At 41.5% G+C, this 16,556-nt stretch overlaps 1 protein-coding gene across 1 annotated transcript in view; it reads right to left on the bottom strand.

Moving 5' to 3' along the window:
- Positions 1-1,875: 1,875 nt before the first annotated feature.
- Positions 1,876-16,556, bottom strand: part of KIF4A (kinesin family member 4A) — a gene marked incomplete in the record, with an annotated part of 2,786,372 nt that continues 2,771,691 nt past the window's right edge. The window contains 1 exon segment of the mRNA XM_044057419.1: positions 1,876-2,635. Coding sequence (XP_043913354.1) covers positions 2,456-2,635 — 180 coding nt within the window.

The raw sequence follows: 16,556 nt of genomic DNA on the forward strand, positions 1-16,556 counted from the left end.
ATCTGGTTAGGACTTGGCAGGAGGAAGGCATATGGATTTAACAATTAAAGCTTCAGACAACCTCACAAGGGCTTGTTGGTAGGCCTGGGAGTGGGATCTGGTAGGCCTAGGCTGAGACCGGGCAGAAGTAGCTCTCTTGTGAGCAGCCTTTGGTTTTGGTCTAAGGCCCATCTCCAACCCCGAATGGGCAACTGATTTCCATGATCGCAAAGTTGTAGAAAAGTCTTGATGATGTGTAGAACTGCCAGTCTTTGAACAGTTATTTGACTTGAAAGGAAGTTGAGGGACTTGGAGACATATCAAACTCCAAACGGAGTTCAATAGAGGCTTGTGCCAATACCTCAGTCACAGAAGAGAGTTGCAAAAGCACCTCACATTCTTCGGCGATGCATGCCTAGAAGGATTTGCCAGTGGTGATCGAGGATCATGTGAGGCCCTAAGCCTGAAGTGCTTTTTGCTTCTCCACCTATGGAGATCTATTTCAGCTCGACCAGCAGATGCCATTGTACACGGATGGCTTGATGACTCACTAAGATGCCTAGCCAGAATCTCGGCCCTATGCCTAATGGTTTTGCTATTAAAGTGAGCACAAAAATGACAGTTGGGGACATTATGTTCCATCCCCAAACAAGTCACACAGAAGTCCTGGTGTGGTATCAGTTTGTCACTGCAGAGACAATGATTAGTGTTCTCTGATATTAGTCAAATGATACATAAAAGGTTCCGGAACGGGGTACTACTAAGCTTTCTGGAGTCTTCCCTCTCTGGTGCGGACCGACCGATACACAGACTGTTACTTTGCTTCAGGCTCTGATGGTAAGAAAGAACTGAGGTCTTGATGCCGGCCAGCTCCCTTTATATCCAAACACAGTGACGTTGGTTGGGATATCCGCTGGCTCCTGGAGAAGGAAAAGAGTCTGCGGTAGTTGGGTTGGCCAAGTGCTTCCACAGTGGGAAATCACACAAGTCAGGACTACAACAGTAAAACAGGAAGAACATCTACCATTTTCTGCAGATTCCTGTACAGCTCTGGAGATACGAGTGTCTGTGAAATTAAACCTTTAATGGGAAGGGGTCAAATGCTTGGGTACTGCAATGTCTGTTTGCAGCTAGATTACTGAATTCCAGGCCAGAGAACATCAGGTAATAGCTAGGGTGTGCCTGATCCATGATTTGACAACTGCAGCCATACAAAGGAATGAGTTTTAGACATAAATCATGGGTATTATCTAAAAGGAACAGCAACAAATTATGCAAGACAGGTTAGACTGTTTGCATTTCATTGCCATTTCTCTAATGATTAAATCAGAATTAATTTCTGTGTGTGCAAAAAAACCTGAGATAAACACAATCTAGTTGGTCAGTAACTATTCACTAAATGAAACCACTTTAAATGATTAATACAGGAGGAGGGAAACAAAGAAATAAAGCTTTGTGTAACTGCTCTGTAGTCACCTGAATAAGTCAAAACATTATAGAAAAGTGCCCATAACACAAAGCAAAAACAAAACTCTCTCAACGTATTACTTTTCCTACAAAGAAAGAAAATACGAAGGGCTACAGAAAACTCTCCTGTATAACCATATTTAAAATGATGAATAACTGAAAATTACTGATTAAATCAGGTTCAATACTCCACTTCCAGCTTTGGACAGCAGTTCAAAAGGTTTTTTTCTCTTTCTGAGAATCAACAGATTCAAGCCTGTCGAATGGCAATGCTAAAATGGTAAACACAGACACCTCTTTTTAATGACAGTTTCCGAAAAGTACAACTGTAGGTTCATAGTGCCCTCAGCCTAATGAGTAAAAAAATGCTGGCACAACTGACCACTGTTTCAGGCTCAGTCTTCACCCAATAATAGCAGAAATTAAACGTACTGTAGATATTTCTTTATTAATTTTAAAGCTAAAAAAAACGTATAAATGCTGTTAAGCTGTATTTTTTTATGCTACATTTAAAATAACCACTTTATTTAATTTAAAATGACTTAGAGAGACAAGTGCACTTCCCAGTAAATGTTATATTTTACCTATGAACTGACTAAACTGGCGGGCTGTTATAAGGACATTTCACTAAAAGGGAAGCATGCAACAATTGTCAGAAGGTTTAAACCACTAACAGTATATACTGCTGTGAACAACTTGTTTAATGGTAATGGTACCATACTGTCTCGCGGATCTAAAAACTGTTTTTGAATTGGCAGTGATTATGAGTCAGAGAGGCACTTTTTACAGGAGCTATGCAGCTACAGACCTGGAACTAGTACGCAAATTATGAAATCCGCAATGCCTCCCTTCTAGTTTGTTGAAGACGCAGCTGCCACTGTCTGGAAGTTTCAAAGAAAGTACACACTGCAGAAATGATACTCGATATTATGACTGTTCCCTGCAATTAAAAACTATTTTGATCTCAGTCTATTTTATCAGGGCAAGCAGGTAGCTAGCTGACCAGTTTCTACAAAGCATCCTCTTCCTGGACTGGCGTGCACCCAGCGAAAAAACTCATGTTTGTGCTTAAAAGTCTCTTCTTTTTCTTCAAAATTGTAAACGTCTGATTTTGAATATCTTCACTTTCTTTTCTCTGAAGTTTAACATTCACAGGAGTTTTCTGCTTCTCGCTGATTTCTACAAGAACCTGGAAAAAGGAAAAATGAAATGCAGAGATTCAGTTTTGCACTCTTCAACTAGTCCTCAGTCCTTTGCTGTCAGAAAGCTGTACCTAAATCAAGGATCACGTGCAAACAATACTACATAAAAAAAATTAAACAATATTTAATAATATATGTACCTATTTAAAGCACACACACAAAGTTATCTCTGAAGATCTTAAAACATTCTGAAGTGGTTCAACCGATGTCTTAGCCCCTGCCTGCACAGCATGTTGAACAACACTGTCAGTCCCCACATTTGTGGATGCCACACCATCCATGAGCCAAATGCAGTACACCCAATTTCAGGTTAAGAGGCATACACAATATTATAGTTACCAAATTCTTAATTCTCATTCAAGGAGAGCTGCTTGCGATATCTTCATTAAGCTGGCTTACTAAATCATAAATCTAGGCTAAAGTAACAGATTTCTAGCTAGACATACTAGTATAGAGTCAAAGGTAATACCTTGACCACAAGGGTACAAATTAAGATTAGTGAGGCAAGATCTAACAGCAAAGCAAGGGGAATGTAAGAGACGCATTGAAAACTGGCGGGGGGTGGTGGGATTTAAGGCCTAGACCACTTTTAACTGCTTCTTGGTGCAGAATAAAAAGGTCAGTCAGGCTGCTTTTTAACTCACAAAGGAAGCACAGCTGCCTATCTGGAGGAAGAAAGGCACTGACGTCTGGAATTTGGGCCAAACGTCAGGCCACCTGTGGCTCAAGTCCCAGTACAAAAACACCACGCATCAGTGATCTAAAGAAAAAGTTATGTACTCACCAAAAATTTCTCCTGTGTTGTCCATTTTAATTCTTCCTCAACAGTTAGGCTCAGATCCGATCCTTAGATCCAACTCGGCCGCTTCTTCCAGATCACAGAATACTTTAACTCTCAAGCTCTTCCCTTTACCCACAATGCCCCATCAACCTAATTCATCTCAGATCTAGTTTGCGGCCCATAGATTTATAGAGTAGTAGAAATTAAAAGCTGGAGCTCAGACAAGAAACAGGAGGTTCTTCCAATACTCTGATCTCTCCAAGAGAGAAACAAGAATAGGGCAAGGTGGGTGGGAAGTTGAGGAAGAAAGAAAATGGAAACCACAGATGGAACATTATGGCGAGTACATAACCTTATCATCCGATGTTGTCATTTTCACTCATTCCTCAGTCAGGACAGGCTACACAGCTACCTAAATCCTGGCAGGACTCTAAGGAAGGATATTCTGGAGCACAGCTGAGCCAAAGGCTGCTCTTCCCCTAGAGACCAGATCAATTTGAAATGAGCAATAAAGGTATGAGGATTAGCCCAAGCTGCAACTGCACGCATATCATCCAAGGAATTTCTACACAAAAAGGCTGACAAAGTTGCCACAGGCCTTGAGGAATGGGCTCCTGGAGGTTTTGGTAAAGGCAAACCCACTTTCTCATAAACAAAGGAAATACAAATCAATCAATCATTTGGCTGAAGTCACTTTAGCTACTGGACTGCCTAGTTTTGAATCAGAAAAGGAAACTATTAAGATTTTCTCAAATCTTTGGTTCTGTGAAGGTAGAAACATAACTGACTGTGGACATTCAAAAGATGCAACACACGTGCTCCTTTGTTTGAAAAGTTAAGATGACGGAGAGATTTATGACCTGATAAATGTTAGATTCTGACGCCACCTTTGGTAAAAAGGATTGGTGCGTAATGAAACCTCATCCTTGTGAGCAATTAACTAAAAGTTTAGAGTGCTTGAAGTTCAGACACTCTTCTGGAAAAAGTGATTTTAATTAGAAAAATGGTTTTCCAGGTCAAAAACTTCAGATCAGACTTAGCTGATGGTTCAAAAGGGGAGGCTGAATCAAGGCTTGAAGAACAAAATTTAAATCATGTGGAGGTGAAGGATCCTGTAAAGGAGCTCTAAGTAGGTATGTTCCTCTGAGAAAGGCTTTATAAAGCTTGGAGGAAGCTAAACTAGAATTATTTATTCCTATATTATAGTTGGAAATGGCTGCTAACTGTACTGATAGTTGAGGAGCTAGCACCCCCTGTGAAAATTGTAGCTAAAAAGTCAAGGACCTTTGAAATTGGTGCTGAAAAAGGATCTAAAATATTTCTATTGGCCCAAAAAAGCACATTTTTCCATTTTTTGTAAATTTTTCTAGTAGAAGCTTTATGGGAAGACAACAGAATATGATGGACAGGAGAGGACAGCCTGGACTGTCTACCAATCAATGGAACTGGTGAAACCATACAGTCAACTTGAGTTGCGCCCGATGGGTGAGATAGGTCTGGAGCTGGAGCCAGAATCCAGGGCAGTTGTAGATTAGGTCAAAGGAAGGAAAACCACACCTGACGAGGCCAGTAAGGAACAATAAGGATAACTGTTGTCTTCAACGGAGATGCTTTCTGGAGAAATTTGGGAATGAGGGGTGATGGGGGGTAAGCATAAAGGAGACTAGAAGGCCAAGCATTAAGTAGAGCATATCTTGGTGGCTCCCCAGCAGTAGGATCAGGGCAAAGAACCTGCTGCACTTGTTATTGAGGGGAGTTGTGAAAAGATCGCAGCACCATTAGTCCCATCAATGGAAAGTCACCACTGCCACATAAATAGTGAGAGGCCACTCATGAGGCATCGGAATGGACCTGCTTGTCTGCAATTATGTTGGACTTCCCCAGGATGTGCGTTGCTATCAGAAAACGACTGGAGGAGATCGCCCATTGCTACATTCTCATAGCTTCTCGACAAAGAGGGTAAAGATCTGGTTCCCTCTTGTTTGATATGCCAGACACCACTGACATTGTCCATCTGAACTGTGATAGTCCTGGTTTGGAGAGTGCCTTGAAAAGCCTGCAATGCTAAGAGGGCAGCTGTCATCTCCATGACACTGATATGGGTGTTGGCCTCTTCAGGGGACCATGTGCCTTGGACTGTTCTTCCCAAGAAGTGCTCCCCCTCACCCAATCTTAGAGGTGTCTGTGGTCACTGTGGCCTTGGGTTGAGGGAGAACAAAGGAACGACCATCTGGTATTTGATTGGAGTGGATCCACCAGAGGAAGTAATTCCTGCAAGCTTGAGTTATTCTGTGTGGCCTGGATAATGGGTATTGGAGCACAGACCATTGACTGAGTTTCTACTGAAGGATTCTAATATGGAATCTGGCGAGTGGTACAAGAATGACTGCCACTGACATGGATACCAAGGCTTGGAGTATCAGACCCGCTGAAAAAGAATAATTCTGAACAATCTTTTTTGACCTGGAATTGAATAGTTTGCACCCGAGACAGAGGGAGAGAAGCTATTTGAGTAGCTGTATTGAAATGCACACCAATGAATTCCAAAGTTTGAGTTGGAGTGAGCTGAGATTTGTTGTACTTGACAAATATCCCCAGATGAGAGTAAACTAAGTAGCCCCTTGTTTGAATTAGTTGATGCCTGGTTGGAGAGGTCAGCAGCCAGTCGTCCAGGTATGGAAACACTATGAATCCCAGCAGTTTCAGGTGAGCTGCTACAACTCCCAAACACTTAAAGAACACCCTGGGTGAGACCAAAGGGCAGTGCTCTGAAATGGCAATGATTGGCTCCCAGCCGAAAGCGTATATTTGTTCTGGATGGTCTGTTCATTTTGATACGACAGTACACATCTTGAAGATTATCAATCTATCCAGTTGTCCTTGTGCAGAAATGGCAGAATGGACAGAACTGTGACCATCAGGAACTTTGTGTAATGAACCAATTGGTTTAATTTGCAAAGATCCAAAACCCCTGTCTTTTTTGCCTTTAAAAAGAATCAAGTTTTGGACACACACTGGTTTGGGGGGCCCTAACAGGTTTTTTATCTCTAGAGAAGCTGCTTCCCTCTGAATGGGTGGAACATTGGAGATTTTCTTTGAAACTGATGGTGGGGGTTGGGAAAATTGTATGATATAACCTCTGGATATTATCCTCCATACCCATTAATCCTTTGTGATATCTAGCCAGGCTCTCTGGTGCAGGGATAAACGACCCCTGGCTGCCTCCAGAGACAGACAGTTGAGCGTCCATTCAAGAGCGTTGATAGGATCTCTCTCAGAAGGAATCTCTAGATCCCTGATTATGTGGATCACATCTGCTATGGGGCTGGCATCTTCCATTTGAATTCCTCCCTATGCCCCAGAGGAACTCTCTCCATTTGTATCTTGAAAGGGACCCTGGGATTTATTGAAACATCTTTCTACCACCTCACTAGTTTCTAGAAAGGACTGTTGAGGAGTAGAAAAATGTACGCCCAAAACAGACAGGCTTTTCCCTTTCTGTTTGCACCTAGAGTATCTCTCTCTCACTTTGAGGCCACAACAAGGTTCCGTCAAAGGGTGCATTAGACTCTTAGCTATCAACTTATTCTTTCTATTACTGCACGGGAATTGAAACCTTTGCATATCTCACAATCAACAGCTAGGTGTTTAGGGCTTAGATAATATACACACACTGTACAGGCATCCAAATTGGGGATTTTATGCCCGCATGCCACACAGTCCTTGAAACCAGATGGGTTGTCTGACATATTGATAAATTAAAGCCAAGTAAACAAAGGGAAATGAAAAAAATCTAACATTAGAGAAGAAAATAATTACCAATGATAGTACTATCAAAGTACAAGAGATAAAGGGAAAGAACCAACAGGTATAGTATTAATGGTACTCAAAGTATGAGAGAGAGGACTAATGTATGTAAAAAAGGGATAAAGGGAGAAAATAGTAATTAATAAAAACTAAGAGTAGTTAAAGAAAGTTAAACTTACTGGTAAATGAAAATTTGCTGAAAATGTAATACCGAAAGCTCGGGAACTCGCAATCTGCGTCGGATTACAATGATGCAAATGAGATCTGAGGTATGTTAGGTTGGTAGGGCATTATAGGTAAATGGTGGAGCTCAAGAGTTCAAGTATTCGATAATCTGGAAGCAGCAGCAGTCAGATCCGAACCCAACTATTGCGGAATCAATGAAAATGACATCATCGGATCACTAGCTATTACAAACAGCATAGCAGTGCAGGTATACTTGGCATAACAGCAAATGGATGAATACAGGAACCACACTTGCAATAGCTTTCATTATGCTGCTCACAACACTGAGGACATCAGCAGAACAGTGGACAGAAAATATTAAGCCTGTGACAATGCAAAAATTTTTTTTTTGAAAAGTAATCACAAAAAGGTGCTTGCCAACCACTGGAACATCAGCAGGTCATGGCTATGAATGCCTATGCACCTTTAAAATGAGATACTAAGGAACTGTTTAAGAAGATACTCCTAATCTCCCAACACTGGGACAGGGCTTTTAGCCTATCTGTATAGGATAGGTGTTGAAGACCCTGGATTTTCCTAGTCAGGAACCTCTGTGGTCTCTACAGCTGCTGCATGTGCTTGGCAAGGTACATGCCGAAGGGGGCATTCTACTCGATATGGGTCTGATAAAGGAGGAGTACATGGATGCTATGACCTCCTTGCTCCTGGATGAAACACTTCCTAGGTGGGCCATGTAGAAAGCCTTCTGTACAATAGAGGCAACGTGGTGGTCAAAAGTCAGGTTGCTATGAACCTGGGTGCCCAAGTCCCTCACGACTGATTGGGTGCGTTAGTTAATTAATGTGATAATTAGTGGGGACATTTGTTTTCTCCAAAGGGGATAATGATGCATTTCCTGGCTATAGTTTAAAGCCCCATGCTGCTGGCACCAGTCAGTTCGGGTAAGGCCCTCTTGGAGGATGCTCACATCACTAGGGGAATTTAAAACAGCGCTCAGCTTGCAGTCATCTGCAAACTTGGTCAGCCACAGTGCTTGCAGTCAACTGCATACTTGGTCAGCCACAGACCACTGGTTTTGGCTTGCACCTCAGAAAAGTACATCCCAAATAGTAGAGACCCCAAGACCGATCCTTGGGGTGCGCTGCTCGTTATGGGTCTACTACTAGAGGTGGCTTCCCCTATTTTGACTGAGTGGGTTCTATCAGTGAGCCAGTTAGCTACTAATCTGGTGACATACCGGTTGATGCCTAGCTGGAAGAGTTTATTATGCCTGAATGGGGAATAGTGTCGAAGGCTTTGGCTAGGTCAAGGTAGGCAGTGTGCACCATCTTCCCCTCTATCCATGGTTTTGGTGATTGTTTTGAAGTCATCGATCAAGTTTAACGGGCATGATCTCCCTTGACAAAACCAAACTGTGTGGGGCTAAGCGTTGGTAGATTGCCAATGTCCTTGTTTAAAAGGTCCACGATAATGCGTTCGATGGTTTTGCAGATCAGGCTAGTTAGGCTGATGGGCCTATAATTGCCTGGGTTAGTGGATAGCCACTTTTGTGCAGAGGGATGACAGTGGCTGTCCTCCATTCAGCTGGGATGAAACCAATTTCAGGCTTTGGTTAAACAGGATGCCTAATGGTGTTGAGAGCTCTTGCCTGAGTTCATGTAGGATACAGACAGGGATGCTGTCGGGTCTCATGGAGGCTGTATTACTTGCCTTTGACAGGGCATTAAAGATCTGCTACCTGGCTATGAGGGGAGTGGGCAGGTGTTGGGGATGGCCTGGTTTACTGATGGGGGGGGACAGGGTGTGAAGTTTTCACTGAATCTGTCTGCCAGTAGATTGGCTATATCTACAGCGTTTGTGTATATGGTGTTCTTGACCACCAGTTCAGAGCAGCAGATTTGGGTGCTACCTTTAAGACTGTGGACGTATGTGAAGTCAGCCTTGTGATTGTCCTTAGTGGATGTGGCCAATGTGGACTCAAAGTTAACCTTACAGGATTTCACCAGTGACATTATTTGCTTGTTCAGACAAAGGAGAGTGTGCTTCAAACTTGGCACCTGCTACCTCTTGGTCCTGGATGGCAATTTTTTCCTATTATAGAGTTTATTACTGCTGTCCACCAGACTGGTTTACTCTTTCTTGAGGAAGATGATTTGGTTCTGTCCGGTATTGCCGAGTCCATGCAGCTATGTAGGTGCTCATATAGTTTTCTGACGTTGGCTTGGACATTACTGCTAGTTCCAACTGAAGGGATGGTGGCTGTGAAGCTACTTATACCGGATCTCAGGAGGTTGTAGTCAGCTTTGGAAAAGTTTCTTTGACCCTGGCAGGGTGGGGGGCGAGTTGGCACAGGAGATGGCGACTTCGAAAGTCATCACTTTATGGTCGGATCTTACCAAGGATGATGACACTGTAGGGGTGCTGCAGTGGCTACTCATGTTAGTACCAGGTCCAGAATATTTTCATCTCTCATGGGGGTGTCAACCAACTGATCCAATGCACTGGCACTGACGAAGTCGAGGAATCTCTGGGCATTCGTGTTTGGTCTAGAATAGGCCTTCCACTCTATGGTTGGGTAGTTAAAGTCACCCAGGATCAGGGTAGAGGGTTGAATCTTGATGGATTCAAGGCGGTCCAGACAGGTGGGGTGGGCGTCCTGAGTCAAGGTTGGGGGTCTGTAGCTAGCTATGATTTGAATAGGGGTTTTGTCAACAATTAACTGCACCTGGTGTGTCTCCTGTGCGTCATATTGGTTGACCAGCCTGGAGGTGTGTGTATGTCTTCGATAAATATTGAAACTCCACTTCCTTTGGCTTTGTAGTCCTCCATTTGGGGTCTGTAGGATGATTAACCTGGTAAGGCTGGGGTGCTCTCTGCAGCTTTGAACCAGGTTTCAGTAAGTGTACAAATGTCAGCATGTTCCAGGGTGCGGAAGGTTTGCAATGAGTGTGTTTAGCAGCATAACCTTTAAATTTCGTTTAGAAGAATTCTTCACATTGGTAATTTTGTCCTCATGACTTTGCCTAAAAAAGGCACTATGGAGGCAGGCAAGAGCCTTTGCCAGAAGCCTGAAGCCCAGGGGAGATGGATGAAGGCCATCTTTGGCAAAGCATCATGGTCCGTCAATCATGTCCTCCCAGGCTGTCAGGTACTGGATCCCCTTGGAATGGCATCAAAAACTAAGCCAATTAAGTCAATCATTTTCTGTTTGTACTGAGGCATTATTCTAGGTGATGGTAGGATGCTGCTTAAGGCTTGGGATATACCCGACTCAGACACATTCAGCGAGCTCAGTCATGTCTCTCTTCATATAGCCCAGAGAGGTACACCACCACCAAGGACCATGAGAGAGTTATAACAGTACCTGTTGTTGAGAGACGTGATTGCATGTGTGATAAGGCAGATTCTAGCACCCGACAAGCAACTTAACGCGGCTTTCTCCTTGTCTAGCCTGGTGAGGTGCACACGTGTCTCTCTCATGATAGTCTCTCCTATGACTAGTATGCTGGGTTTGTGGCTGGGCCTTAAGAGGCTTGTGAGACACATGTGTGTGTACTATGATTCTTGGTGCTGTGGGTTGTGATGTGCGTGTGCGTTTTTGCCTAGGTCTCTTTTGTTTAGTTATGTTTATTGAGAACCTCTGCATATGTGGGTGTGTGTTATACAGGTGTGGGTGGTGGTATTAGAGGTATGCTATTCATGGTGTTTGAGCAGATAACCTGGTCAGTGCCAGATGTACTGGCTTGTGATTGAGACAGCAAGGATTCTAGGTTCTTAATTTAATTGCATCTCTCACATATTGTGTTCCTAGGTGGTGGCAGTAAGAGGGTTGTCTGTGTACATGAGGCAGCTGCTACACTGTCTCAGGATGTCCATATCAACCAGACTAGTAAGAGAAACCATTGGAGATTGTCAGTACATGGTTGTCAGAATCTGTGGAAGAGAGGTCAGGGATAGTAGAGTGGGTACTACCGGAGGAGAATACCTATAGGTGAGAGTAGGGCTGGATAAAAATCAATACAGTAGCTGCAAGGAAGGGTCTCAACAAAGGAGTGCTGGTATTGGAAAAAATGCAGCTTAGATACCTCACAAAGGGTTAAAACAGTGCAGTGGCAGTGTGTGATGTGCAAATGTGGGGTTTAAGTACCACAAGAGCGAAAGTACAGCAGAAACACTGGGATTGACCAATCAACCCTTGTCCCTGAGCTCTTAGCTAAACACCTTATACCAGAACAGTTGCAACCAGTTCACTTATTCCCAGTAAGTGCAGGCAGGCCCTAGTCGACACAAGAATCACACAAACAGATCCGGATACAGCAAAACCTGTAACCAGACGATACTAAAGATATTTAAACTCTGTTTAGGTCGATTTAACACAGGAGAACAGATGCACATCCTACCTCTCAATTGTACAGGTTTTCACAGAATGTCCAGATTCTTGCCTCACATTTTTGTTCCATTTTTCATAAAATTGTGTTTTTCAGGGAAATTATTGGCAAATTATTAATGACTGAAGTTAGAAAATGACAGGCATTTGAGTTTCAGACTTCATATTTTTCAGAACTTTAATGCCAATGCAACCTGTTATTCTATCAACATTCTAAGTTTCTAAGGGCAATATTTAAAAATATTCCCAATTTTTGGGCCTTTGTCCCACTTTTATTTATGGCTTTGTCCAAATTTCATGCTCTAAGACATTGAGAGGTATGATACAAACAAACAGCAGAACAGTTCACACCGTTAAACAGTTTAACAGTAAAACAGGGAAAAATGCAGTGTAGATGTAATGCAAGTTAATAAAACAGCACAGTTAATCAAACACAAGTGCAATATAAGTCAGAATAAATTGAAAAATGGCACTTGGTTTTGTAGATTCAGCAGCGATGAAATTAGTACAGGGTAGATGCAGAATGCTCACCACCTTGTAGCTCGACTAAAACACAAGTGTAGTTTGTGAAAAAGATTACTGCTATAAATTTATTCATTATACCCAAAGCAATTTCGATCTAGAAGAGGGAGCAGCCTGACCACATATTTACGCAGAAGGTATCAGTCATGTTACCCTGCTACTGATTTATATATGTTCAGCATGTAAGGTTGGGTTAAAAAGTGCCAATACAAATTCTACCTGGTGAGGGCCCATAGAGGAGATGCAACTAGTGAGAGAGGTACCCATGCTGCCCTGCTGTTTAAGAAAAGATGCAAAAGATAGGCCACACAGCTCTTTCACAAACACTTGGATTGACATTTCTAAAGCCTTTACTTGAAGATGTTGATATGACAGAGTGGACTTTGACCTGCTCTTACAGTATTGTACTGTGATGACCATAACAAGAAGCAATGCAATTTGCTAGTGAAGTGGGTAAGGGGTGCTCTGTGACTCTGAGAAGTCATTTCTTTGCAGAGGGGTGATTCCTTTTTCAGAAAAGAATCCCTTTTGTTTTGAAGAATTAACCTTTTGCCATGACCTTATGGATCCTTGACTTTTTTTTTGGCTGGGATTTTTGATTGTTCTGCCTCTTGAAGGAAGGCTGCTTGTTTTGGGAGAACGTGGGTACCTTACTAAAATCACACTTCAAAACTTGCCAGATATGCCCTTTCAACCCCCCCCCAATACCATCCACTCCCCCCACCTACTACCTCTCTCAGCCCCCTATCAACAACCTACTCTTAGCAAGCTTGGCTACTCATGTTCCCAGCTACCTATCACATAATACTAACTTCTTGCAGCAACAACTGCTAATGGCTATGTACCTCAAAAACAGATTGTATCAATTGTTCGCTGATGAATCTCAATTACATTTGTAACCACGCTTAGTATAGGTCACCATATTTTAAAATTGTACTATTTTCTACAGCTGTTTTACATCTGTTTTTTTCTTGTCTTGCATCCTTAACTGGACTAATGTCTATATTTAAATGCTATGTTTTTTAACTGTATAATGCAAATAATACTTAATGTGGAGCTTTTCTCCCCGGGGCCTCTGCTGAAAATGGACCTGTGTCCAGTCGGACTCTCCCGGTCAACAAATGTAAAAATAAAATAAAATAAATAATAACATCATACATCCTATGTATTAATATGCCTCTATCACATTACTGTTTGTGAATCTAGACTAAGAATACAGCTTTAAAACAGAAGCTACATTTTCTCTTCAGCCTTTTTTACAGACTGCTGAAATACATACTGATGTCCTGCAGGTAAGCTTTATCAGCATCTTCCAAGACCAGTGAGAGAGAGGGGATAGCTATAGAATTGGGCATCTCATCCTCCATAAGGTTATATACCCTGCCTAGCTCTGATGTATTTCTGGACTGCTCCTAAGCAAAAAAATCACTAAATCTAGTAATCATTTGAGAAAAAGTGAACACTAGTTTAGACAAACTCAGGTTCACCTTCTGAAGAATGAGTAACTGGACTCTGTGTCAACTTGGAAATCACCATTGTACTCATTAGATTCCTCCACATTCTCTGAAACAGAAAGGTATCTAGCGAAACTAATAGAATATTCTTAGCTAAGGAAAATGCATCAGCCTTATAAACCGCTATAATCTGATTACCAGCTGTATGACGAAGCTTCTGTTTTTTTTTTCTTGTAAACTTCACAACTAGATAAAATATCTGGAGACAGATTATCATGTCTGGCAAGGGATCTCTCATCCTAGTCTACTCCTGCACCTAAAAGAGTGAGGTTCTCCCATACCTGGGACAGGTACTGGAACAGCCCTGGAGGATGTCTCATACCCACTTTCCATACAGGTCAGCAAAATTACACTTTCGGGAGATGGGGTAAAAATTAAATGGTCTATAGGCCAAGTAGCAGTCTCAACAGAATCACTAACTCTAGTTTGAGGCATTTGTTTTTTCTTTTTAGGTGCCACTGGGTTTGATGGGGGTGGATCCGGTAAGTCAGGGGAGAGTACACCAGCTAGAATAATAAACTGGTAATACTGGATAATGTATTGCAATAAGAACTTCAAGTACCTAAGTAATGAGCATGTCCCCACAATTAAAGTCTGGCAAATGGAATTACTACAAAAACGTCAGAAATGTGTTGAGAATTCATTTACAACTAATTGAATTTAAATAATTTCCAGGACACAAAGTCCAAACACCAAAGCAACCAATGTGCCAAGCCAGTGTGTTAAACATTAGCTCCACACATTTTAGCTATGTTAAACTGATATAACATTTAATGGCAATTTAAACTATATATTTTTTCAGAGTAAAATCTCCACAGTACAGTCAAATGGTAAAATCAAGAATCAGTGTAAAAAAACACAGAATAGTCATACATATAGCAACTGCCTAAATGCTGAAAAAATCCAAGTTCTGCAATAATTTCTTATGAAAAGATGAAAGAGCAGAGTAATAGTTGACAGGCACCTAATGTCTAACAGCACACATATACACTGCACTTCTGGAAGAATATTGAAAATGTAAAAATGGGAAAAAGGGGTTGTGGAAGGATGGCTAGATAGAGTATGGAATAACAATATGGAAACCTTAGAAGAAAACTAGCATGAGGAGAATGGAAAAAGAGTATAGAATAACTATAACAAGGTCATCCATGGATGTGAAAATATAACTTATAATGAAAGCCTAAAATATCTGAATCTGTACAGCTTCTCACATATATATTTAAGAGGAGACCCTTTTCAAGTATATAGGGCATTTAGAGACAACTACTTCTGGGAATGTTTGGGGTTATCTAAAAATTAGACAATCAGAAACAATATAGAAGACTAAATAGGAATGACAGGTATACTAATTGGTTCTCAGATACTGATGCCTGGAATAGATCACCAAATTACATTAAAGTACTAATTTAGAATGACTGAGACTTACTACGGGAATAAATGTTTTGGTACACTGACAGGCTAGAAGGGCATTATTGGTTGTGCCTAAAATATTTGTATGCATGTAAATGCTTGTATATAAAGCTGAATGGTATGCAGGTCACTGTTACGCTGGTAAACTTTCAGGCTACACTACTGGCAGAAAATGAACTCAAACAACTAGCAGCAGGAGGCAAGTTATGAATGGAAAGTTGTATGATTAAAAATGGAATCATTGCTCCACTACATTTAGAATGAATGGAATTTAGCTGCAGAAAGACATCTCCCCTCTGGGCAAATATGAATAATAATGTGGATATCCCTTTACCAGGCATCAGGCTACCTCTAATACAAAGATCTGCCAGAAACTGGGCAGAAAAGGCCAACTTATGCCACCTCTGCTCCTTCATGGAGCTAGACAACCGCTAACTGATGTGCTGAGCCTTGAACTCTTAATACCTAAATGATTCCACTGTCATTTGCACATCTGAAAACATAGTTCACCTCCAAAAATTACTCGGGAATCTTTAACAGCCACTGAAACAGCCTCATAATTCACTCATGCTCAACCCAAAAAAAAGGGCCAAACTACTACTCTACCCCAAAAATCCCTCTCTCATGAAAAACAAAATTTAAAGTCCTCGCTCTTGATAATACAACCACAGAAGTCACTTATAGCAAACTATTACGTGTGATAGTGGATGATAATCTTACAATTGACCCGCATATACAAAATTGCATAAGAAAAACTCAAACTAAGGATGTTTTACAGAGCCAAAAAATTCTCACTGACGCAACTAAAGATACACTTGGTACTACTTATATCCTCTACACTCTTCTTTATGGTGCTACCATACTTTCTAACCTCTAGGCTTCATAAAAATTAAAACCTGAACAATGCTATAACAAAAATTGCTAAATTTGCAGCACATACCTCTTTCTGAACCCACCAGTACATAGCACTGAAAAGCTAAATTGATTAGAACTACCACATCAATTAACATATACATAGCTTATCACCTATAAAATTATCCAGCATCCATCTGCCTGTCCAGCATTAAAAAAAAAACATTCTACACAACTAGGATCCCAGTAGTTCATTGCGATCCAGTGACCAAAAACTCCTGTCTATATGGCTTGCAAATCTGCTGAGCATGGTCTGTACTTGTACAAGGTTGCTAAGGTCTGGAACTCCTTACATGCATCCATCAGGTCTATATCCTCCCATCTTTCAAAACCACTCAAAGTCTTGCTAGCTAAAATCTGGCTCTGTTCTTGTTCAAATCCGGGATAAA

Source organism: Protopterus annectens, chromosome 15.part0 (assembly GCF_019279795.1).
Source record: "Protopterus annectens isolate FY-2018-M chromosome 15.part0, PAN1.0, whole genome shotgun sequence".
NCBI lineage: Eukaryota > Metazoa > Chordata > Ceratodontiformes > Protopteridae > Protopterus > Protopterus annectens.